Genomic DNA, 24,437 nt, shown 5'->3' with positions numbered 1-24,437 from the left:
TGTTTGATAGAATTAGCCTGTGAAGCCATCTGGTCCTGATCTTTTGTTTGTTGTAATATTTTTAATCACAGTTTCAATTTCATTACTTGTGATTGGTCTGTTCATATTTTCTATTTCTTCCTGGTTCAGTCTTGGAAGGTTATACCTTTCTAAGAATTTGTCCATTTCTTCCAGGTTGTCCATTTGATTGGCATACAATTGCTTGTAGTAGTCTCTTATGATGCTTTTTATTTCTGCAGTGTCCATTGTAACTTCTTTGTTTTCATTTCTAATTTTATTGATTTGAGTCCTCTCCCTCTTTTTCTTGATAAGCCAATGGCCTATTGAGATCCAGGTAAAAACTGATTACAGCAAGGCATTTAGGGAACTGAAACAGACAAAAGAGTATGAAACTCAGGGGAGAAATCTGAGCTGAGACTATAGAAGTCATCGACATACAAGTACCATAATGGTCTTTAGGCCAAGATGGGGGCAAGAAAGGCATATAGCACCACTCTCAGGAGAAGGGAAGTTTGGTTAATTTCTATGTTTAGGAATAAAAGCATAAGGCAGAAACTCAACGGGATTCCAGTAAACATATCACTAACCATAACAGTAGGACTTTTGCAGTTAACAGAACCCTTATAATCACCCCATATTTGTTAGATTTGCTACTTCTCTCCTGAAAACTAGGAATAAAACCCACCAAACATATAAAGAACCTGTGAGTATTTGTATTCAGAGACAACGTGAAAGTAGGAATGGAGAGACTGGTCCCTCTCTACATCCAATCTTGGGAGGCAGGGGAAGAGTTCTAAGGAACAGAGCAGGTTGCGGCAGATTTGAGGAGGAAAGGAAAGCTAGCTGGGCATCTTCTCACTTTCTGTGACAAGGCAGAAAAGCAAATTTGGAATGCCAGCCTAGACCTAAGAAGTGCCCCTAAAGCCTAAATGCAAAAATCTTTAGGGTTTCTAACAATGGAATTGATTTGAACACTCTACTGAAAATCCACACCGTTAAATAGAGCTAGCCATACAGGAACGGAAGTACGAAACATTTAAAACCACGTTCGTGGGAAAACGCATTCCTAGTTTTGGACAGCACATTTCCAAGAATCCTGGGGTAAATGGTGGAAGGTATTAGAAAATTCAAACTGTGGTTTTACTCATCCTTTTGTTGCTGCTGGAAAATGACATGAAATGATGCTGGAGGAATGTCTCATGTCCAAGAAACAAGGACCACTCAGGACCCTGTGAAATAACTGCCTGTACTGGTTCACAACACATGTGGACTAAAGCAGCCTATTTCATTGTTTAGCTTCAACTAGAAGTTTTTATGAGCCTTAACAGAAACAGTAAAAATGTAATATAGAAATCACCTCTGCCAGGTCCCTTGTCAAGCACTGATTAGAGCAGAAATATTCTACTGTAATAATGTATTAATCCACTAAAGTCCTCTCTCTCTCTCTACCTTGCAGAATGGACAAGGTTAAGATGATGCTTTAAAATGACTTCCTTAACATTTCTAGCATGTTTAAATGTTTAATGCTATGTTAGCATCATTTTTGCTTCTGACTTTATATAGCATAAACATTATATATTTAGTTATACATATAAGTTTAAATATGATAGCATACTTAAAGTTGAAAACTATCAAACCTTATCAGTTATTAAAAATATTTTTAAATGTCTAAACGTAAAAAAAAATTCAAGTATCATTAGTTTATTTATATTTTATTTTGATTTTTCTTGATAGCCTAAGAAGTAATAAAGAAAAGTGGTAAAAAGATGGGAAAATTATTTTATAGATCTGTGGCCAGTTGAATTAAATTAACTCTGAGACCAATACAAATTGATTTGGGGGTATCTGTATTTAGGTGTTTTTGTTTAAAATTCTAATAGAACTAGAATATATTATTTTGAAGTTAGAAAGAGAAAGATATCTACTTTACCCAACAACAGAATATGTCAATCTTTTTTTTTAATTATAGTATGGTTGATTTACAATATTAGAATAGTTTCAGGTGTGTGACATAGTGATTCAATATTTTTACATATTCCACTTAAGTTTATTATAAAATAATGGCTATACTTCCTATGCCAATCTCTTTTTATTCAAGAAAATTAATGCCAGAATTTAAAAAGCTAGTCAGTGAAAATAAGCAAATACAAGCAAATGCACGTGTGCGTGCATGTGTGTACACACACACACACAATTTTCCATGAGATAGCCCTGACTCTTAATCCTCTAGACCCAGAACAGTGTTGATGAGATTAAACTGCTTTAAGTCATGGCCTTTGTAGTCTGCACATTCATGTGCTGACTATATATGCCCACATACCGTATTCATCTACTGGACAAATTTGACAAACACTAATGTCCTTTGTAAGTATTTTAAATCTACAGTATCATGTGCAAAATTCGGCATGGAATCCCTATCAGGCTGCACTTTGTCTGCACTTGGAGCCCTTAATTCTGCGTTGGTAACCAGCATTCTCTTTACCAGCCCACTTATTTCTCCTCTGTTGATGGCACTGAATGCCTACTATATGTCCAGTGCTTGGACACAAAGCACTCTGTCTCTGTAACTGTTGACCTGTTGTTACTCACTGAGAACATCTCTCTAGGGCTTGCAGGAAGCAGCAGGTAGACAAGAGAGGAAGAGAGATGTTCATCAATGGAAACCGGAGAAAGCAAGTTTTCTAACATATCAGGTTGGAAGCTCTTTGCACGGATGCAAAGAGCTTCCCTATAACCAAAATTCCTCCTGGTTAGTAAGCACAACTAGTAACCAGCAAAAAGAAAGTTCTCTTGCCAACATTGTTCCATTTTACCTGCTGAAAGTGAAGGGATAGAATAGGAAAACAAACTAGAATAAAATTAAGTACTCTAATAGGTATACCTACTCACTCCCTGCTTCCCAGCCTGTCTCTAATTGTAACTAACAAAGTGGCATCTGCTTTAAAAAGAACTAACCGATAAAGGGTCTGATAATTTCTGACTTAAATGACAAAATCATGCTTCTTGACTCACAAAGTTAAGGGGACCAGACTATGACCAATTCGTGAAATCATTGCTTAAGCAACTTCCTTTGGCAACAGATTCTTTCTGTGACGGCCACTTTCTTCCTCCCTGCCTTCTTAACTTCAATATTCTGTAGTGAAAATGCTTTCAACACTCAAAAAAAAAAAAATATCCATACCACTAAATTTTATCCCCAAATAGCTTCATTCCAGTCAGCTTCCTTAATATGACCTCAATTTGTCATTCTCTTCCTCCTCTTTTCTGTCTCTCTTTCTCATGTGTAACCCTGCACTAGCCTTTTTTCTGACTCTTACACAAGCCATCTGTTAAGATCTTATACTCAGAACCATGACACTCTATACTACCGTTTTTCTTTTCTCCTAGTAGAGCACTAGGCCCGAAGTCAGACGACTTTGAGATCTTACAGAACTACCTGTAGCTTTCCTACCTCACTCACTGAACAAAGAAATGCAATCAGACAAAATGGAGAAAGATTGCTTTTAAATTTTAAATGTTCTGGGACAAGTTCATTTCCCATAAATTCCTGAGCTACTCCAACACACTCTCTTATTTGCTAACTCCTAAGGGAGAAATAAAACAGTATGCAATTAATTAAAGTAATAGGCAGTACAGTCCAGTGGTTCCTAAACCACAGTGTGTGATAGAGCTTTCCATGATTAAATGTGAAAAATAAAGAATACATTGGTACATATAAAGATATGCACACATATACATGTAAGTTGCCAACCGCTCTTTATTCGAGATTCTGAGCATGCTAATTTCTCAGTATAAACTGGGGTTTCTTTTATGAAATGATAGTGATGAAAAATGATGTTGGCAGCAAAGTAACTAATCTGAGAACCCTATATCAGTTCTCTAACTTTTATTATCAATACCATTATGTTTATACCATTATGTTTACCAGTTTATTGGAGTTGACTTTCTCTACCTGTGCTCTGCTTAGATCTCCTGGTAAGTCTGGTGCCCATGTCCCAGTTGTGCGGGCTTGCTCCTAAGGGCTCCCACCTGCAGCCTTCTACAGAGAACTACATAGGCTCCCAGAGCCTCCTCTTCATCCTGAGAGTGGCATGCGCCTGGAAGACTTCCATCTCTCCTTCCTACTCCCCCAGCCCACAGCCCAAGACAGACAGGTAGGAACATCAGAGCCCAGCTCCCGGGCAACTGTGCCTCCAGGCTGACTGGGATTTCACAGGACTTTGCATCCTTGCCTGATTTCTTCCCTTCCCTACAGTGCTTTCCCCACTCCCTTATCTTCCCCACTCCTTACCAGTTTCTTCAGGAGCACTTCCTTAACAAACCTTTGGTAGAGGAACAGTCCTCTCGAGGTCTGCTTCTGAGAAATCTAAGAGCTCTATGAAATCCCAAAGCTTGTGGCCCTTCAACAGCTTGTTCTCTCCACTCCGGGGCTTTTCTCACTTCTTAGAACACCAAGATCTCACCTCATGGTTTCACCTTTGCACGTAGTACTCTCTCTCCACCATTCCTACCCAAACTAAAGCTTCACTCAAACCTCAGGTCCCAGTTAAGTCACTTCCTCTGGGAGGACTTCTCGGAGCCCCACAGGTTAGGTGTTCCCCTCTGCCAGCACATGCAACCTGCAATCTCACGGCCCTCTTCCAGGCTTGCCTGTAAAACTCAAAGAACAAGACCCACATCTGTCTGGCTCTGTTTTGTTCCTGGCAGTGAGTGAGCAGAGAAGGTGTTCAATCAATGTTTCTGACTGTCTAAAGAAATTCACCAAAACGTTAACAGTTACTGAATCTGGGCAGAAGAACTGTGGGGTTTTTTTATATATATTTTCTTTTTTGGTATTTCCTAACAAGTTTTTTTAAACACTGAAACTGATTTCATAATCAGTAAAATTTAAAAGGCCCTTTTTTATTCTGCAATAATATATATTGGTTAGCTTCTTTTTCTCTTAAAAGTTAATGGTATTTTCTGTGGAATAAGGCTAAAAATCAGTTAGGCAAAGTAGAGATACATCTATAAATAAAGCTGTCACTTTGATCACAATCACGCACTACAGCTCTCAGCTAGGAACCCAAGAGCATGATTCATACTCAAAATCAGTTATGCAGACATTAAGTTTTAGATCAGAGGAAAGACATTACATGTTGCATAGATTTTATCCCCATATTGGTTCATCTTTTTAGAAAAAAAACTAGATAGCTTTGTAGGAAAGAGGCAAAAAATGACAGAGTCCAACGAAACAATTCTCACATAAGAAAGGATCCTACTCAAAGTACTTTTTTTTCCTCTCAGGAAAAAAAGCCTGTATATTAAAGGATGCTGGTTTCCTGTTTTTTAAAAAAACTGACCCATTAACAATATTGTTCACAATGAATTATCAAAATTGTTCTGATAAGAACACATAAAGATTATACCAGCAGTCTCCAGCTTGAGTTGAGCTGTACTCTGCATTTGCTTCCTGGTAGACTGGTAGGTGCTCCCTGGGAGTTGAGGGGACAGGGACTTCAAGGAAGCAGTGTGTTAGATGCAATGTGCAATGTGATCTGCGCCCTCACTCCTCCTCCACAGGCAGCTGGGCTCCTACAGTTTAACAGGTGTCACAGACTGCCCTTGGGCTAGAATACGCTCATAAGGGCAGAGATTTTTGTCTATTTTGTTCATTGTTCACTAATGTATCCTCAATACCCAGAACAATGCTTTAGCACATAGTAGACACTCAAATACTTAATGAATGAATCAAGCAATATAAAGGTTAAAAACTGATAAGATCAATAAGTACTCGAAAAATGGACAAATAACATGACAGACAGTTCAAGGAGAAGGAAATATAAATGGCTCTGAAACATGAGAAGATATTCAACCTCAGAGATGATAAAAGCATTTCAAATGAAAGTTAACATGAGATAACATTTTTCCCCTAACAAATTGACAAAAATGCTAAAATTTATTAAAACACTCTGTAGGTGAGGCTTCGGGAAAACATGCATGCATATACATTGCTGGTGGGAACAGAAATAGGAGAGCCTCTTGGGAGGGAAGTTTGGCACTACGTATTAAAATTACAAATATATAGACCCTTGGCCCAGCAATCTTTCTGGCAACTTATCCCACAGATATACTTGCACACATGCGAAGTGACTCATGGCAAGGTTATTCACTGCATTAATATTAATAATAGCAAAAGTATCGAAACAACTAAGAACCCATCAATAGGGGAGTTGTTAATAAGTTGGGGTACACATACACTGCATTACTTGCAACTGTAGAAAAGAATAATGAAGCTCTCTTTGCACTTACATGAAAAGATACAATATACACCAGTAAGTGAAACAAGTGAGGTACAAAACAATGCAAATAGTGTGCTTATTTTTGTGTATAAAGAAAAATAAAATAAATACATTTGTATTTGCTTATATTTGCATAAAGAAACTCTGGAACAATGCCAAGAAGTGGATAAAAGTGGTTTCTTTGAGGGAGGGGTGGATCCTAGGCACATGGGGAACAGGGTACATGCAAGACTGCATTATGTAATTTTTAGATTTTTGAACCATGTGAATATATTACCTAGTCAAATAATTATATTTTAAAAAATCAGGAGGCTGAACTACAGAAACGAGAAAGAGAGAGAGAGAGAGAGCGCCTTTAGGGAGAATGCATGAATACTTAAGGCAACATGTATTTATTTTAATTAATTAATTTATTTATTTTTGGCTGCACTGGGTCTCCATTGCTGCACGCGGGCTTTCTCTAGTTACGGCGAGCAGGGGCTACTCTTCCTTGCGGTGCGCGGGCTTCTCATTGCAGTGGCTTCTCTTGTTGCGGAGCACAGGCTCTCGGCACACGGGCTCAGTAACTGTAGCACGTGGGCTTCAACAGGTGTGGCTTGTGGGCTCTAGAGCGCAGGCTCAGTAGTTGTGGCGCACAGGCTTAGTTGCTCCGTGGCATGTGAGATCTTCCTGGACCAGGGCTTGAACCCATGTCCCCTGCATTGGCAGGCAGATTCTTAACCACTGCGCCACCAGGGAAGTCCCCAGCATGTATTTTTAAATGAATACACTTGTTACGAAAACATCCACCTAAGATTAAAGCTAATCCCCTACGGACTTCCTCTAAAGTGTCACTCTGTAGGTCGACTTTGAGTTACTCAAAGTATTTAAAAGCAGTAATACGATGTCTGTTTGAAAATCTGTTAGAAATCATATTTCCAACTAACTTCTCAGATTGGTCCATGTCCCAATTAGTTCAAATCGTGCTTTTCATTTATAGTAAATTCACACACAAATCTCACAATCCATGATTATTATGGTGTGAGGTTTTATAGGTATAAAGAATGCATTACATTTCATATGTCTGATCTTTCTTTCCCTATCAGAAAACTAAGGAAAATTTTAAAAATCGAATTTGTTTAAATGACTTAAGAGAATGCTTCCAGTGAAAAAAGACCTCCAGTATTAAAACTACCACAACCTTTCAGCCATAGAACATGGTCATTAAAAAATGAGTCTTACCTGACTTCAGCTGGTGGACTTGGGGAATAGGGATTTGCAGAACAAGCTAGAATTCTAATGACTGCTCCAGGATGATAGGTTTCTAGAACGTGAACGGCTGTAGGATACACCTGTTGTTCAAAAGCAAGTTCCACATAGTCTTGGCTCTGGAAATTAGGCGGCGTCCTCTTAAATGGCACAGGAGCGCTGGGACACTGATCCCACCATGTTCCGTAAGTTCGAAACACAGCTGTCTGAGTGAAGTCACCAGAACTCGGGAATACATTTGGTACACCTGCTAAGTTCCACATGGTATAGGACATGCTATTCTCACTCCCATAATGGGAGCTGAAATCCACTACTTCTTTGGCATACTGGACCACCTCTGCATTGAGAGGGGAAGTCCGGCTGTTTGCTTCTATAGTTCTATGGCTGTTCATCATTTCTCCTCTTGTAGCTGTCCTGGCTCGGCGCCGAAGGCACATATAATAAAACATAGTCAGAACTGTTAACATGGGAAAGACTGGTGGCATCTAGGTGTGAATTATGAAGCTTCAAACGGTCAGGTGTCCTCGGTAAGACGCGCGAACTCTTTGAAGGATGTTCTAAAAAAATGAATGGCTTGTTGAAGTAAAATAATTTAAATAAACAGAAAAATGCATGGATAAGGTAATAAACGGCTTTTTACCCAATGTAATTTCCCAGAATGAAACTGAAAAAAACAACATTCACGTAAATGAGACTCTCTGGTATAATTTATCTAATGTACTTTTAAGAAAACTGAATACTGAAAATGTATACAATTTTATGCTATATGGGAAGCAAAACTGATATTATAAGGCAATGGCAGATGTATGACCCAAAAAAGACCTATTTTATGCAAAATTATAACTATCCTTCAAGAAATACTAAGTCCTTGAACTTTTAAAATTAAAATTATTTAAAATATATGGGGAACCACTAAAATACTGCTGTAAATCCAAAAGGATCTTAGGCATTTTATAACTTCACATTTAAACAAATGATTCCCTATTGTTAATTATGACTCACTTCCGAACATGCTAAGTACAGATTTCACATTATGGGAATACAGATTTCTGGAGCTGACAGTTAATCCAGACCAACTATATTAACTGCCTTACACATCACAGATCACCAGACAGTGTTTAATTTATAACCCCTAGCATCATTTGTGAGGGCAGTCCATGGCTGGCTGGCATCTGGTTTGTTGCCAGCTACTCTTAGAAATCACTCACCCCAGATAGAATGGTCACAGGATACACACCAGAAATGCAAAGGTTGGCACTCATCCATGTGGCCTGGCAATTACACTCTGATTTCAGGTACCAATGTTGAAATATGACATTCTTTTACCTGTAAGACAAGAGTTTTAGAAAATATTTTTATTTCTGACTTAGGAAGTCAAATATCCCAACAAGTTTATTATCATAGATAAATAGCTACTCACTAGATACAGAACGTTCAAATTGAACACATCACATCTTTCTGAATTGTGTGGACAATTTTGAATAATTAATATGTTTTTAAAATTTTATGACAGAATGTAATAAAAATATTATTAATGAACCCTTTTTATATAGAGGTTGCAAACCCATAGCTTATGGGTCAAACCATGCCAGCAGATATATTAGGACCAAATGTATTTGGTGATTTTTAAAATTTGGATGAGACTGCAACCTTTAACAATCCAGAAAACCCTGTTGAGAAGAGGCCTGGTGGCCGCTCCTGTTCCCAGCCAGCTCTACTAGTTTACAACACAGGCCTGGCCCCTGTCTGCACTGACTAGTAATCTCTTGTCTACACAAACAGGGAAATCAAGCATACTCATTTTTCTACCTGTAAAGTCTTGAGTTTAATTTCTCCTAAGTAAAAGAAGGAAAATAAAACAACTTTTCTTTAGTAGAGCAAAACGTTAACAGTAAGATTATAAAACATTAAACGCCTCTCCAACCCCAAACCTCTAACAGCTTTTTGTTCTTACGCACAAGATAGAATCTAAATCCCTTGGTCTGACATTTCAAGGCTCTCCTCAGGCTAGACCCATTTCTTTTTGTCTAATGCAGTAAACTCTTTCACTTTCTAAACACCCTTCCTATTTTACTTTAACTCTACCTCGACATTCCTTTTGCAGCCACTTTATTCCATAAGTAGGCTTATCATCTGGTACCACCTTTGTATCAGATATATACCCTTGTTCTACAAGGGCCTACATTAGGACCAAGTTTCTTGAAGGAAGGAATCTGGCCAAAGATTTCATTTATCAAAGTACTCAGTACATAGTAGGCACAAAATATGTCACGTGTTGACAGAAAGATGATGAGCAAACAAAAAAATTATCCAAATCTAAAATAATTTAAAATTAGATAACAGCATCCTCTTCCTCTCAATCCCAGCCAGATCCACGCTGAAACGCCTGACAAAAATATAACCGGCAAAACAGTAAATGAAGAGCTGAGTTAGAAACACGTGAGGAAAACCCACGGTTGTGAGAAACAGAGAGGAAAGTCAAAGGGCGGAGAGCAGGAGCTGAAGCTAGTATGAGTCAGGGAACCAATTATGGGTCTTAGTGGTTGTAATAAGGGGATTTTCTAACACACATGCAGAGAGGTTATTTCAAGCCACGGGTCACATTTGGAAGAAACTTCATAAAGCCAAATTCAGGAAAAAATCACCCTATCTGTAAAGCCAGGAACGCGAAAACTTAGCTCACCGGCCAGGAAGCCAAAGTACACTTGACATCAACCTAGGCAGTGGCGGAAAGTCACCGGAGGGAAATCAGAACCCTGTTAGGCGTGTACCACGCAGAGTGTGGGCCTAAATTCACACCGTCTTCATGGCTGAGAATCCCTACACCATCCCTAAGCCAAAAGATCTAAAAAGAAAGAATGGTCCTGAACTGGTAGGGGCAGATGTGAATCTCTTTGCAGGGATGCTTCCACAACACGAGACTGACTAAACCCTTACTAAAGATGCATCACAGTACAAACTTGCAGACCGTAAAAGAAAATGAACCACAGGGACGGACAGTCAGCAGGCAGACACACTAAATGGAAGAACTTGCACCCTAAAAACAAGAAATAATAGAACACTCTGAACAAGACTTTTCCTGAAAAGACTAACAAAGCATGTATTAAAATAAATAAGGAGTTTCTGCAGCACATGCTCTAATGCTGACATATCATGAGTTGACAAATCAGATTCACCTCAGGACATACAACACCAAGTGCTGAAGTATAGGACAGGTTGTAAATGTGGGGAAAATAATTATCTAGAATATCACCTCTTTATTCAAACATTTCACCTACCACAAGTATAAATATGTCAAATTAAAAAATTTACAAATGCACAAATATCAAATCTTTAACACCAAAACCTGAAATGAAATAGCTCTTTCTTTTACCACATACACTTTATTTCAAAATAGGCCCCCAGGTAAATTAAGAAGTGTAATTTTCTAAAGAAGTTACTTGGCCCATCTCTTTCTTAAAAGAAAATTAATGAAACAAATTTAAACTGCAAAAATGAAATTTATGAAATAAAGAATAATGTACAAGTATCCAACTCAATTGACAGCTCAGCTAATTTGGAAGACTGTGGAGCTCAGCTAATTTGGAAGATTGTGGATGTTTTATTCCTGGAAATCTTCAAGGGAAGGACAGAAACCCATCTGCCAAGGTGGATGGATGGGTCTGACTGTATAATCTATGGACATCACCTCTCTCTCCACAGTCTATAAATTGCTGCAACCGAGCTCCTTTTACTTTCTTTATAAAACTGCATTTATCAGAAAGTAATAGTTTTATAAAACCAAAGAAACACCTGCAAAATAAGATATCATCATTCATGTGAACATTCACAATCATTCCTGGCAAAAAGGTTGAGACAAATTGTGAAAGACAAATTCTATTTGACCTACCAAGCCATGAACTTTACAACTGTTTCCCAGCTAGCTTTTACCATCATAGATTATGGGATAATATCAAAAACAGCAAGACTGTCGTGTGGGCAATATCATTTTTAAGCTGTTGTTAAAGTTAAGTAAAATTCTGCACTGAAGTAACATATGTACAAGTGAGTTATAACTTTATAACATATAAAGAAGTTTACATTTACACATGAAGTTTACATTTTCACATTTACATATGAAGAAGTTCAAACTTCTCAGCGAGAAATGTAAATGGATGCTTGATTTTTTCCAACTATGGATAACAATAATCTTTAGAGTTAATTTTTTGTAAGATAAAGCTAAAATGACAAAAAATTTTAAAAGAAGGAAAAGCAGTGTAAAAAAAAAAAGCACTGGAAATAAAGCACTGGAAAAGCAAATATATTTATTCTTTTTCCAGCCATACTATTTGGAAAAATGTAATGAAGTTAAAACCTGTTTTTGAAAACAAACACGGCATGGAAATAAAAAAAGGGAAATGTGTAAACCCATTGTTAATATCCTTCTTGATTCTAAACTCCTTTCCAGTCAACTAAGATGATACATCAAAGTATTTGGGGGGTTGGGGACGAACATATGGAGAAGAAAGGATAGCTCACTCTACTTTTCCCTGGGAAATGAAGCTGAAAAAGGGAAGAGAGCCGCAGTTTCAGGACTCATGTGGGCAGCAACGACCAATGCAGAAGTTTAAATTGTCCATGTACTATCTGGACTTTTGCCAAGGCATTGAGGCAATTTGTGATAACCAGTGAATATCCCAATGGGCACTGAACCAAATGCAAAAGATACAATAACTCCCCTTTAGGAGGAGAATGGAATTCAAAGACAAAATGATTTTTCCCACCTGGTGCAAATAAACAAATATTAGTCTGGTACACTAAATTTGTCCAAGAGGGTGACTATAAGATATACCTTTTGGGAGGTATATACATTTCTTTTCCAGTTCATTCAAAAAGCTACATTATACAAGGATCATTTTTACAGTGAAATGTCTGTAATATATTAAATGTGCTTTTCAAATAATTTTGACTATAATAAAACATTTGAGCAAAACAAAAAAAAGCTACATTAATTTTAAGGATTCTCACAATACATAAAAATATTATTTTCCGTTTAACAAAAAGTCTGAAATAGAGATAGGGTGATCTTTATTTTACAAGTTATTTTATCTAATCAATTGTCAACAATGATTACAAAGTAAGAAATTCCCCACAACTCACTGAAATTTTATACTAGCACAATCAAGGAATACAAAACAACAGCCATTTTAACCTGCATCAGGAGACTTTCATACACCTTGGGAAACAACTTGCTTTATGCGACATGATATCATTTTAATACAAGTTTATTTTCAACCACATCTTTCATATTATAAAATGCTTAACGAAGTTAAACAATACAATTGCAGAGAAACCAATAACAGTGGAAAAGAGAAATTAAGAGGTATAGACAAGGGAGAACATATGTTTACTACTGAGATTTGAAGTGAGATGGGGAGTCGATGAGGCGGAGAGAAGCAGGATGGCAGGAACTGCAGAGAAGATGGCAGAGGAAAGTGGAGGAAGGAAAAGGGCTTTTCAGGAAATCAACGAAAGGAGGCAGTTGGGATGAACTCGAAAGCCTAGGTTCATGGTGTGATGGAATAACCTGGAAAACAAGTTTAAAACTCCAAAGAGGATTCTCAACTTATATTAAAGTCAAAAGATATGGGAAAGATAAAAAGGCCAGGCAAAAAGGCAGAGCTCTACACTGAAGGCAAGTCATAACACAATACTTACTTGTAAAATAACACAATACTTACTTGTAAAATAGCCCACAAAGATGTGTCAATGAAGTGACAGAAAAAAACGAGGGTTTCGGCAGCCTTGCAGGATGTTAACAAAATGTCACAGAAGGCGTAATGTGGTAACAGATCAAGAAAAAATGGCTGAACTTTAAATGCTGTCATTTCTGAATCCTGATGAAACTGATCAAGAGACACTGCTTTAAGGAAAGGACTTTTCTGGTTGAGTCTAGACATCAAGACACGAGGGAATGGAGGAAAATATCAATCAAGAAAAGAATGGAATTACACTTGAACTTGGTGCAGCAGCGGACATAACCAGCCCCCTTCCCTGGCCTGCCTCCTGTAGGCTTCTACGCCACCACATGCTCTCCTATCTCCTCCCACCCCTCTGGTAACTTCTCAGTCTCCTCTCTGGGCCTTCTCCCTCCTCATTCTTCTAAAATATACAGAGGTCCCATTAAAGGAAGGCTGTCTTCTTGATAACATGATACATGAGAACCTCCCACCTACCTTGGACCAGTCTTCTCCCTGTCCCTTCCACTTCTACACACCCCACCCTTCCTGCAGACCCACCAGAACCTCTACCACGGCCTCAGCTGCACTTGTGCTTTCACACCTCAGCATCTTCAAGTCTCCCACTGAGGCTGCGTGGCTCTGGAATTCCCTTGCTCCTCCTCTGCTTGGCACCCTCTTACCCATCTTTAAGGTTCAGACCTTATCCACTACCCGCTTTTTCCTTGCTCTTACATTTCGTGTGCCATTTCTTACATGCTGAGATATTTTTTCCACCTTAATAGACTACGAACCCCTCAAGTTCTAAGAATGTGTCTTAATTAGAACTACATCTTTAGGGCTTAGCACATGCCAATATATACTCAATAAACATTTATTCATCTTTTTTGGAGACTGGCAGAGTAGATGGCAGAAGAGAATTAAATAAGTTTAAAATAGACACAGCAATAAAACCCTTCAATACAAGGCACATGTAGACCAAAAAATGACGTAAAAAAAGTTCCATATCTGGATATAGAGAAAAAGAGGGGGGAAGTGGATAAGGAAAACGGAAACACAATAGGTAAGAATCAAATGTATGACTTTCCTTGAAACACTCCAATAAGGAATAGTATATATATTGAAATTTTACTGTTCAATGAGAATGTGAAACAGTGGTAACTTTTTGTACTAATTCTATTAGTACAAAAGCAGCCTTGAATACGTAAAAAGACCTGACCTTGGCCACAAAGAAACTCTGATTGAAATTAAAGAAAGATTCATGAAAGAGATGATTAGAGAGGTAAAAGAAAGCTATTCTCTCAAATATGGTGATTTTTTTTTAACACTCCAAATCTATGTTAAGACCATACGGTGATTATGGAGAACTGGAAAAACTGTGGATGAAAAAGAAGTTCTTAAACAAAAAAGGGATAACCTCGAGCAAAAGAAAAGAGACAGGCCAAGAGAGGCAATAATATAAGAGTAAGGGTAAAAAGACAGGTTCATATTGTTCAGGTATTAGATATGCTATAGGGAGGAGCAAAGTCTTAACAATAGCATCCCTTAATTACTTACAATGTACTATATTGAAAAAATATGACAGTGTCAGGAAGGAGACTATGGGGGGTTGAATATCATAACTTCACGTTTCTCTCTCTTCCTCTAAGTAAATTCTCCTCCAGTTGAAACATTTTTATTATGATTATAGTTTGTAATCAACAAGGCCCCAATATAGAATAAACAGGTTGAGTTCTTAACTGAACCATGTGGACGAACAGAGAGAAGAGAGCCTCCTATCCAGCTTCAAGGCTTTTTGAAAATCCAGGCATATAAAGCAGAAGGAGAAGGCAAGGGAACCAACCAGGAAGAAAAACCTAAAGGCCAGGGAAAAATCTTGAAAACCAAAGAGGTAAACAGTATGCACTTCTCTTCCAGGAATCAAGGTCAGCTTTGAAAATACAAAAAGTATGGAACACAGTGGGCTCTTCAAAATTTCTGCTGAGTTAATGAGCAAATGGCCAGGACTAAGCAGGAAGTGCCTAACCAGTGAAACTAGGAATACACTTGTCAGAAAACAAAGGAGGTTTAGAATCAATTTAAACTAGGAATTGACAATGGTTAGTTCTACAGAATGTTTTATTTCTCCTCTTTCTTTCCTAGACTTTAACAAGCATATCTAAACTTATGAAATATTTCATAAGCAATCTTTAGTAGCACGAAAAAGGAATTAAGGACTCAATGTTAAAAACACACACACACACAACTGTAGGATAAATGAATGGTGATTTTCTGATACAATAGATCTGGAAACCCTCTTCCTACCCAAGATACTATCTCACAAGTGACAAAGAGGGACATATTTCTAATTACACAGGTATGACACTATAAAGTACCTTACTTACAAATGTCACTAATGCTATATTATCTCCATTTTACATGTTTCTTAATTGTTTAATGATGAATAAGAATAAACCATCTGAATGGGAAGAACTATAATAACCCTAAACCTCTAGCTGACACACAATGTATATTTAACTAAAACCTACAGTATTAAAAATTAGGAATATCTGGTGGCAGATAATTTTAATGGACACACTAAAGAGAGAAAAAAATCTCTCTCTAGCTATTAAAACCACAAAGTAAATGTGAATTTATTTTAGCCAACTACTAACTATACATTTGTACATTAAAATAAAGAGCATTTTACCTAATAAAAATATACTGAATTTATTTGGCCTTCCTAACAAAAATCCAAGTACAAGATCACTGCTAGCCATTCAAGCTAAAAGAGCCATTAGTTAAAATGGTGTAATACTGTTAAATTAACTTTGGGGTATAACTTACATTCCAAAACATGTACTCCATTTTAAGTGTACAGTTCAACGAGTTTTGACAAAGACATATAAAAGTGCAACCACCACCAGAACCGAGATATAGAATATCTCTATTCTCCCAATCACCCATCCACTCCCTGTGCCAGGAAAAAACTGATCTTCTTGCTGTCACTATAAATCATATTGTCCTTTATTCTAGAGTTAACATATAAGTGAAATATGTATGTATTTTTGTGTCTAATTTATTTTGCTCAGCATAACTGAGATTTTTCCCTGTTGTTACATGTAACAGTTTGTTCCTTTCTTGCTAAATCATATCTATTATACAGACATATTCATTCACCTGCTCATAGACATTTGGGTTGTTTCTAGGACCAAAATGTTTCCAAAATGGCTGTAACATTTTACATTCCCACCAGCAACAAGTGAGAGTTCTAGCTGCTCCACATCTTCATCAACAGTTAATATTGTCAGTCTTTGGACATTCCAGTGGGTGGGTGGCGATACCCTACGGTTTTAGTCTGCATTTCTCAATGGACTAGTAATGATGTGGAGCATCTTTTCATGTTCTTATTTCCCATACGTATCTTCTTCAGTGAAATGTCTATTTTGCCCATTTTCATTGTTTTTTTGTTTTCTTATTATTTATTGAGTTGTAAGAGTTCTTTATACATTCTAGATACAATCTTTATCAGATATATCTTTTGCAAGTAGTTTCTCCCAGTCTGTGCTTCCCTTTTTTTTTTCTTTTTTTCCTATAAATTTATTTTATTTATTTATTTTTGACTGCATTGGGTCTTCATTGCTGTGAGCGGGCTTTCTCTAGTTGTGGCGAGCAGGGGCTACTCTTCATTGCGGTGTGCAGACTTCTCATTGTGGTGGCTTCTCTTATTGCGGAGCACGGGCTCTAGGCTCGTGGGCTTCAGTAGTTGTGGCACACGTGTTCAGTAGTTGTGGCTCATGGGCTTAGCTGCTCCACGGCATGTGGGATCTTGCCAGAGCAGGGCTTGAACTTGTGTCCCCTGCATTGGCAGGCAGATTCTTAACCACTGTGCCACCAGGGAAGCCCTTGCCTTTTCATCTATTTGATAATATCTTTTAAAGAGAAAAGTTTTCAATTTTTAAGGGCAATTTATCATTTGTCTTTTATGACATATTTTTGTGTGTCCTAGCAAATGCTTTACTTAAGAGCAGTTTCAAGTTTCAAGTTTCAAACACTAAGACAGATAGTGTTTAATATCTTAAATCTGGGAACAGTTAAATACAGATCATTCAAATTTTAAGATATCAAACTGGACGCTACAAACACTTCCAGTGTACAAAATGGTACAGCCACTTTGGGAAAGTCTGACAGTTTATTATAAAGTTTACATACTCTTACCAAACCATCCAGCAATCCCACTCTTAGGTATTTACCCAAGTGTATTAAAACCTACATTTAAACAAAAACCTGTACACAAATGTTTAAAGCAGATATATTCATCATCATTCCAATCTGGAAATATCCAAGATGTCCTTCAACAGGCAAATGGATAAACAGTGGTACACCTATCCAATGAAATACTACTCAGTAATAGCAAGGAATGAGTCACGGATTCAGGCAATAGGAGAGATGACTCTTAAAATGCATTTTTTGACTGAAAGAAGACACACAAAGGCTACCTAATTGTTTAATTTCATGTACATGATACTCTGGAAAAGGCAAAGTTATAGGGAAGGAAAGCAGATCAGTGGTCACCAGGGAGTTAGGGGAGAAGACAGGGTTGCTTCCAATGACTACAAAGGGGCCACGCAAAAGAATTTTTACAGCAATGAAACCTTTCTGTATGCTTCTGTTTTCAGTCTTTGCTGTGGACCAAGACAGTCAAGTTGGAGATTTGGTATCCCAGAATCAGCTTGTTTATGGGCATCCTAGCTTATTAGTCTGTTTTTGACCAGCACACCCTGAAAGATATCTACTAGTTGGCATGTCCTGCCCATTCATTATGCGCAGGGCAAAGCCTGATCTCAGAGCCCCAGCCACTCACCTGGCCTTTGGGGACCACCTGCCCAGAAAAGAGACCTTCATGACTTCTGAGAGATTCCCGACCAGGAACAAATCAGTCACTACAAATCTGAATTTATATATATGAGTAGAATTAGCCATCTTAAAGACATAGAAATAACTTGGGTAATTAGAGCAAGTGGTCTCCAACAAAAGTTAATGCAAAAAATAGAAGAGTTTTAAAATAATAACTAGTATCTTTAGTGTGAATTAATAGGGCATAGGATCCATAAAATAAGTACAAGCGAATTTAGAAAAAAAATTTTTTTAAGTTCGTGGAAATTAAAGTCATGGTGTTCAAAATAAATTGAAAATCTAAATGAAAAAAATAATAAGTAACCTGGAACACAGATGCAAGAAACCTAATATCTATATAAAGTGAATTCAAGAAGAGACTGAAGCTGATGAAAATTCAAAAAAATGCTAGAAGATACTGTAATATTTTAGAAATTCTTAAGGAAAAAGAACTGACTCAAACTCTTATTCACATAGATAAACAAACAACAAACAGAAAACTGTTTCTGGACATGCAAGTATACTTCCCATAACTCTTCTTAAAAACATTACTCAAGAAAGTACTCCAGTCAAAAAACAAATGAACTAAAGTAAATAATTTTTAAAAAGGGAAGACATAATATTCAAGTAACCAGTGACCTTATAGTTAAGTCTAAGTCATTATAGATGCAGTAGTGGTAAAGTTGAAAAGGATGGTTAGGGAAAAAAAACCAGAAGATAAGTGATTTAAAAAGGAAATCAAATCAATTGAATCAAGAATGTGGGGAAGGCAAGGAGTCAAGGTCTCACCTTATTAAACGGAGGTGTGAGGGCAACAGAAAGTCAATTCTACATGGTTTTAGAATTTCCAAACTTGCAGGGGAGAAAAAAAGTAAATATGAATAGGTTAAATTTTCCTATTAAGAAGTAAGCCCTTTAGCAACCGATCCTTGTAATGGAGTGATTCTGTATTTTGACTATGGTGGTGGTGACAAGACCTACATAAAATGTCAGAGAACACACATACACACACAAATGCCTGTAGTGATAAAACTGATGAAATCTGAGTAAAGTGTGCAGATTGTGTCAATGTCAATTTCCTGCATGTACTATTGTGCTATAGCACAATGTTACCACAGGAAGAAACTGGGTGAAGTATATACACAAGATCTTCCTGTATAATTTCTTTTAAGTGCTTGTGAATCTGTATCTTTTTAAAAAGTTTTCTAACATTGCAAAATAAATAATAAATAAAGACAAATTTTCAAGTTGGGAGGGGGGAAGGTTTTAAGGAAAAATGAAAGTCTAGCTAGATGATGTTTTACATTTAAAGAGAGGCAAGTAAAGCAAAATGATGCAGAATAACTGAAAGAAACATAGGGGCAATAAAGATCTATCCAGTATACACAAAACTGACAGAGATGGCAACAGCAATATCAGAAATCATTAAACAGAACAAAAAAATTTATATTTTATAAGATTAAAATCCACTAAGAACAAACATCTTTAAGGATGAATCCAACCAAATTCACAGTCACAGTAAGAGACTAATATATTTTGCTTACTGATTTGTCAGTTTTGAGAAAACAGTAAATAAGGATATAGTACAATGAATGTGTCAAACCAAAAACAGGGAAAGGACAGCTTATCAAAAATGCTTTGGGAAAATGTCCATACATTTAGAAAAGTAAATTTAGAATACAGTTGATCCTTGAACAACGCAGGGGTTCGGTGCATGGGACCTCTGTGCAGTTGAAAATCCATGTATAACTTATAGTTGGCCCTGCATATACACAGTTCCTCCTCATCCTCAGTTTTGCATCTGCAGATTCAACCAACAGTGGACTGTGTAGTACTGAGCATTTACTATTGAAAAAAATCCACGTCATACCAGCAAATGCAATTCAAACCCACGTTATTCACTGGTCAACTATATTATCAAAGCAACCTTTTTTTTTTGTGGTACGCGGGCCTCTCACTGTTGTGGCCTCTCCCTTTGCGGAGCACAGGCTCCAGATGCACAGGCTCAGCGGCCATGGCTCACGGGCCCAGCTGCTCCGCAGCATGTGGGATCTTCCCCGACCGGGGCACGAACCCGTGTCCCCTGCATCGGCAGGTGGACTCTCAACCACTGAGCCACCAGGGAAGCACCAAAGCAACCATGTTTTAAAAATCTAAATATATAATACAAAATATCCAATAAAAGAATATGTACAAAGAGTATTTTAAAAACCTTGGAACGGAAACTCAGGAGGCCATAAAGGAAGAGAACACAGAACTGACAACATACATATTAAAGATTTCTACATGGCAAAAGATCCCAGAAACAGCATTTAAAGAATAAACTATGAAAAAATACTAGAAATGGTGTACCAGGTCATTGATAGCATGGCATGTAAAGAGCTATTACAAATCAGTAAGAAAAAGAGGAACACTTCAACAGAAAACTAAGCAAAGAATATGAACAGGTAAGTAACAAAACATTTACAGATATTCGACTTCATCAATAAGCAGACAAATGCAAAATTGAAACAGTAAAAATACTACTTTTCATCCATAAAATTACTAAAATGTAAAAAATGGTATCATTTTAGCAGTGATTTTTTTTTCAGGAAAATTCTTCACGTCTCTCACATTTCTGCATATCCTATAAGCAGAGTCACTGATAATCTGTTCCAAACTATCCTTTCAAGGGTATTTATACAGCAAACGTTGTTGGCAGATAAAGAGAGGTCTCCCTCTGGAGTAGAGGGAAGGTTTTTTTTTTTTTTTTTTTACTATCCAGCATAATAAAGATAATGTCTCTCTCTAGGGCAAAGGTTAGGCAGGTTTACTTGCAGCCTATTATGAATGGGTCAGGTTCCCTAAGCTCAGGGTTCCTCTCTTGTAATGCAATCTACTGCATGTGCTAGAATCATCTGACCCTCATCACATCACCCTGTGGAAATTAGGGTTCAAGGAAATGGCACAAGACAATGATGATCCTCTGGCTACTGTAATTACTGTGCTTTGTCTCTGACCCAGGATCTCATGTCTTCTACCAGCAACCATGAAACTATGAGCTTGCAAGTAGGGTAAAACTCAGCCTTGACAATTCCTGGCAATGATACAGCAACAGCGGGCAGCATTCTCAGAAATTGTATAAATTTACTCTTATGGCAACCTTTTGAAGAGAAATATGGAACAATCTATCATAATTTCAAAACGTATATAGCCTTTGACCCAGCAATTCCACGTCTAAACATTCACACTAAGGAACTAAGTAAATGTGCAAATATGTGCACATAAAAGTAATCCCTGAGGCTTTGTTTCTAACAGAAATAAATTTGGAATAGCCTAAATATCACCAGAGGATTGGTTAAATAAATTTTGGGTTATTCCTACAATGAAATATCAAAATACTTTAAAAAGATAATGTTATATGCACTGACACAGAAAGATTTTCATCAATTATTACCAACTGGCAGTTACTGAAAATTATACGTAGTATACTGCCAGTTATTAAACACACATAGGCTTATACACATGTATTTTTAATGTCTGGAAGGAAAGAGAACAAGTGATTAAACAGTGATGATCTCTGGGGAATGGGGTTACCAGATAGGTGGGCACACCACACTTCTACTTTCCCCTTTGGCTATTTCTGTATTACTTGACTTTTTTTTAAAGAACGTATACATTTATTTTATGATCTAATAATATTTGTAAGTATCTATTATAGCAACACTTGAAAATCATTACATTTAAGATGTTCAACTGGGATAGTAAAATACAAATGGGCATGGTGCAGTCCCAGGGATCACTTCTATAGGCATTTATCCCTTAGAGCTACTGAAACCAGGTACAGAACATCCTGAGTCACAGCTGATGAGGAGAGACACACTCCACTTACTAGTACACAATGCAAAGTCAAAAGACATGCAGATTTTGAATCAAGCTGCTTTTCTAGGTACATCTCTAAGGAGCAACTCTAACATGGCAAGTTGTGAGTTAGCAAGAGAAGGGATTTATTTAATGATTCAACTGACCATGAGAAAGGCAAGCTAAAAAATAATTTCAACAAGAGGCAAGAAACTTTAAGGAGGAGGTGGAGTAGGGAGGAAGGGATAAAAATGGAAATCAACTTACCCTCACTAAATGTGTCCATTCCAAAAATATTTAGGCACTGTTTGAATCACTAGACACTAAAACACATTATAAAGCTAAAGTAATAAGACCAGTATGGTATCAGTACAGGAAGCCAGAGATTGCTAAACATTAATTCAGAAAAAGTCCCAAGAATATACAAGAATTAGGGCCTCAAATAAATACAGTACTTGCCATCAGTAGGGGAAAACAGAATTCAACAAATGATGATGGGGACAACGACTAACAACTACGAGAGAGGAAATAAAGGGCCTTAATTCCGTCCTTATACTAAAATATAATTGAGGTAGGTTAAAGATTTCAATATGAAGAATAAGACCATTAAAAGTACTAGAAGAAAAGAGAGGAGGACACTTATATACAATTCACGTGGCAAAAGGTCTTTCTTCAGAGGATACCAGAGTTAGATCTATGAAGTTAAAACCGATTATGTTGATCACAGCAAAATTTAAGAGGGTGAGGCAATGAGACTAACCCAGTAAAGAAAGGGCGGTTTTTGTTAACTGGCCATATTTAGAAGTAAAAGATAACAGCAACATTTTACGATGTCACTGTACAGAGGACTATAATTGCATTACTGGATCACGGCGCTAGTAAAAAGGAATTAACCATCTTACATTGAGCTGATGACCTCTCTGATTTTCAAGTCCATAACAGAAGGGAAGAGTATGAAAATGCAGGACTCAGAGAAGCCAAAATTTGGGACAGTGGTAAAAAGAAAAAAAGAGAGAAAGAAAAGAAAAGATATGGTACTCAGAAAGGAAGTGTGGAAAGAAGGATCCAATTCAATGAACGAGTAGAGCACCTACTACGGGGCGATGCATACTGTCACTAGAAAAATAAGTACATGTCCCTTTCCCCCAAGAACTTAGTATCTAATAAAGGGCTAGAGAAGCATTGATGTCTCAGGAAAATCTCCCTCTACTCAACCAACAGGTACAATATGTAATATAGGACAACAGAAGCAATGAAGTGAGCTTTAAGTGGAAAAAACTGTACTTATATTCTGAACTTAAGAATACCAAGAAGCAGTAAAGGCAGCTTGTGTCCTCTAACTGATAAAAGCAAGCAAGATCCCACACCTGCCGTGAGTCCTCCGGGGCATAAAGCCAGACACAGCATCCTTGCCAACGCAACTACCTGACCACAGGTTTATAGCATCTTGACTTTCTGTTATTTGTATATTTTAATTAGTGACCGCAAGCGAGGCTCTGTGGCAACGAGCATTTGGGAAACCATCAAGGAAATCCAAAACCACTCCCATTGCAAACATGCTGACAAGGAGGCCAAGTGGATGTTCATCATCACACTGTATTCTAAGGATATCCCTAAAACACAGAAACTGGGCTGCTGCCGGGTATCTCGTGGCAGTCCTGAATTAAGACATGGGCCTGGTTAGGTAAAAACCATCGGGTGCCAAAAAGAAATCAAGGAAGCACGCGCAGGAGGCAGCAAGTACACAGGCGGGCAGGTGGCCGACTCAGGGCTGCAGGGTCAGCACTACCCGCCAACCCCGCGGTGTAAACAACCCTGCGCCGCGCGCACTGGGCGACGCCTCACGCCCGGCAGACAGTCGAGCAGAGAAGCAGCGCCCGAGGCAAGTAAGCTGTTTGCAGGGTCACCAGCAAGCCCCGCAAGCGCAGGCGGGCGGCGGGGCCGGTAAGGCCGGGGAGGGGACCTCTGCCGGACGCCCGGGCTCCCCGAAGCGCGGCTCCGCCCGGGCCCGGCCCAGCCCCAGCGCCGAAAGAGGAAGACGGAGACCCGCAGGAGGGAGAAGTAATGGAAGGGCCGTACCCTGCAGGGTCCGGTAGAGGCGCGCGCCGTAGGCTCCACCAGCGGCCAGCCGGCGCAGGGAGGCCGGGGCGCGGGGGCGACTCCCAGGCTCCGCTCAGCGGCGCGCCCGGCCGAATACGACCCGGAAGGAAGAGGCGCAGGCTTCGCGGAGGGGCGTGGCCAGGGACGGGGCGGGGCCACGGCGGCGTCTGGACCGGCCCTCCTAGGCCGAGGGGAGGAGCTTCCTACCGCTTTCCTTGCCGGAGTCGTACCCTACAAATTGCCTGTTAACTCCCCAGAAGGCAGCGGTTGCAAATGTACTGCGTAAATAATCTCTTCTTCTCATCAGCCTGCTAGGACTTCTCCAGTCTAGAATTGTTGGGTCAGGGGATGCACAGGGATTACTGATGTTAAGGTT

General features: G+C 38.3%; 1 protein-coding gene across 3 annotated transcripts in view; it reads right to left on the bottom strand.

Annotated features, from left to right (window-relative positions):
* The window catches only part of FBXL4 (F-box and leucine rich repeat protein 4), a 67,636-nt gene extending 43,423 nt beyond the window's left edge, over window positions 1-24,213 (bottom strand). The window contains exons 1-3 of one of the 3 annotated variants that reach the window (XM_027090112.1): window positions 24,041-24,213; window positions 8,738-8,855; window positions 7,503-8,086 (exon numbers count right to left, since the gene is read on the bottom strand). In XM_027090112.1, the coding sequence (XP_026945913.1) occupies window positions 7,503-8,014 (512 nt within the window). In that variant the 5' untranslated portion in view covers window positions 8,015-8,086; window positions 8,738-8,855; window positions 24,041-24,213. Of the gene's footprint in view, window positions 1-7,502; window positions 8,087-8,737; window positions 8,856-24,040 lie in introns of those variants that run through there. The other 2 variants (XM_027090122.1, XM_027090130.1) reach the window with 2 other exon arrangements.
* Between the last annotated feature and the right edge of the window lie 224 nt (window positions 24,214-24,437).

This window comes from Aethalodelphis obliquidens, unplaced genomic scaffold (assembly GCF_003676395.1).
Source record: "Aethalodelphis obliquidens isolate GAN/ISIS:26980383/991018 unplaced genomic scaffold, ASM367639v1 scaffold3, whole genome shotgun sequence".
Classification (NCBI taxonomy): Eukaryota; Metazoa; Chordata; class Mammalia; order Artiodactyla; family Delphinidae; genus Aethalodelphis; species Aethalodelphis obliquidens.
The sequence above is the reverse complement of the archived record's forward strand: the minus strand, read 5'-3'. Positions and strand labels throughout refer to the sequence as shown.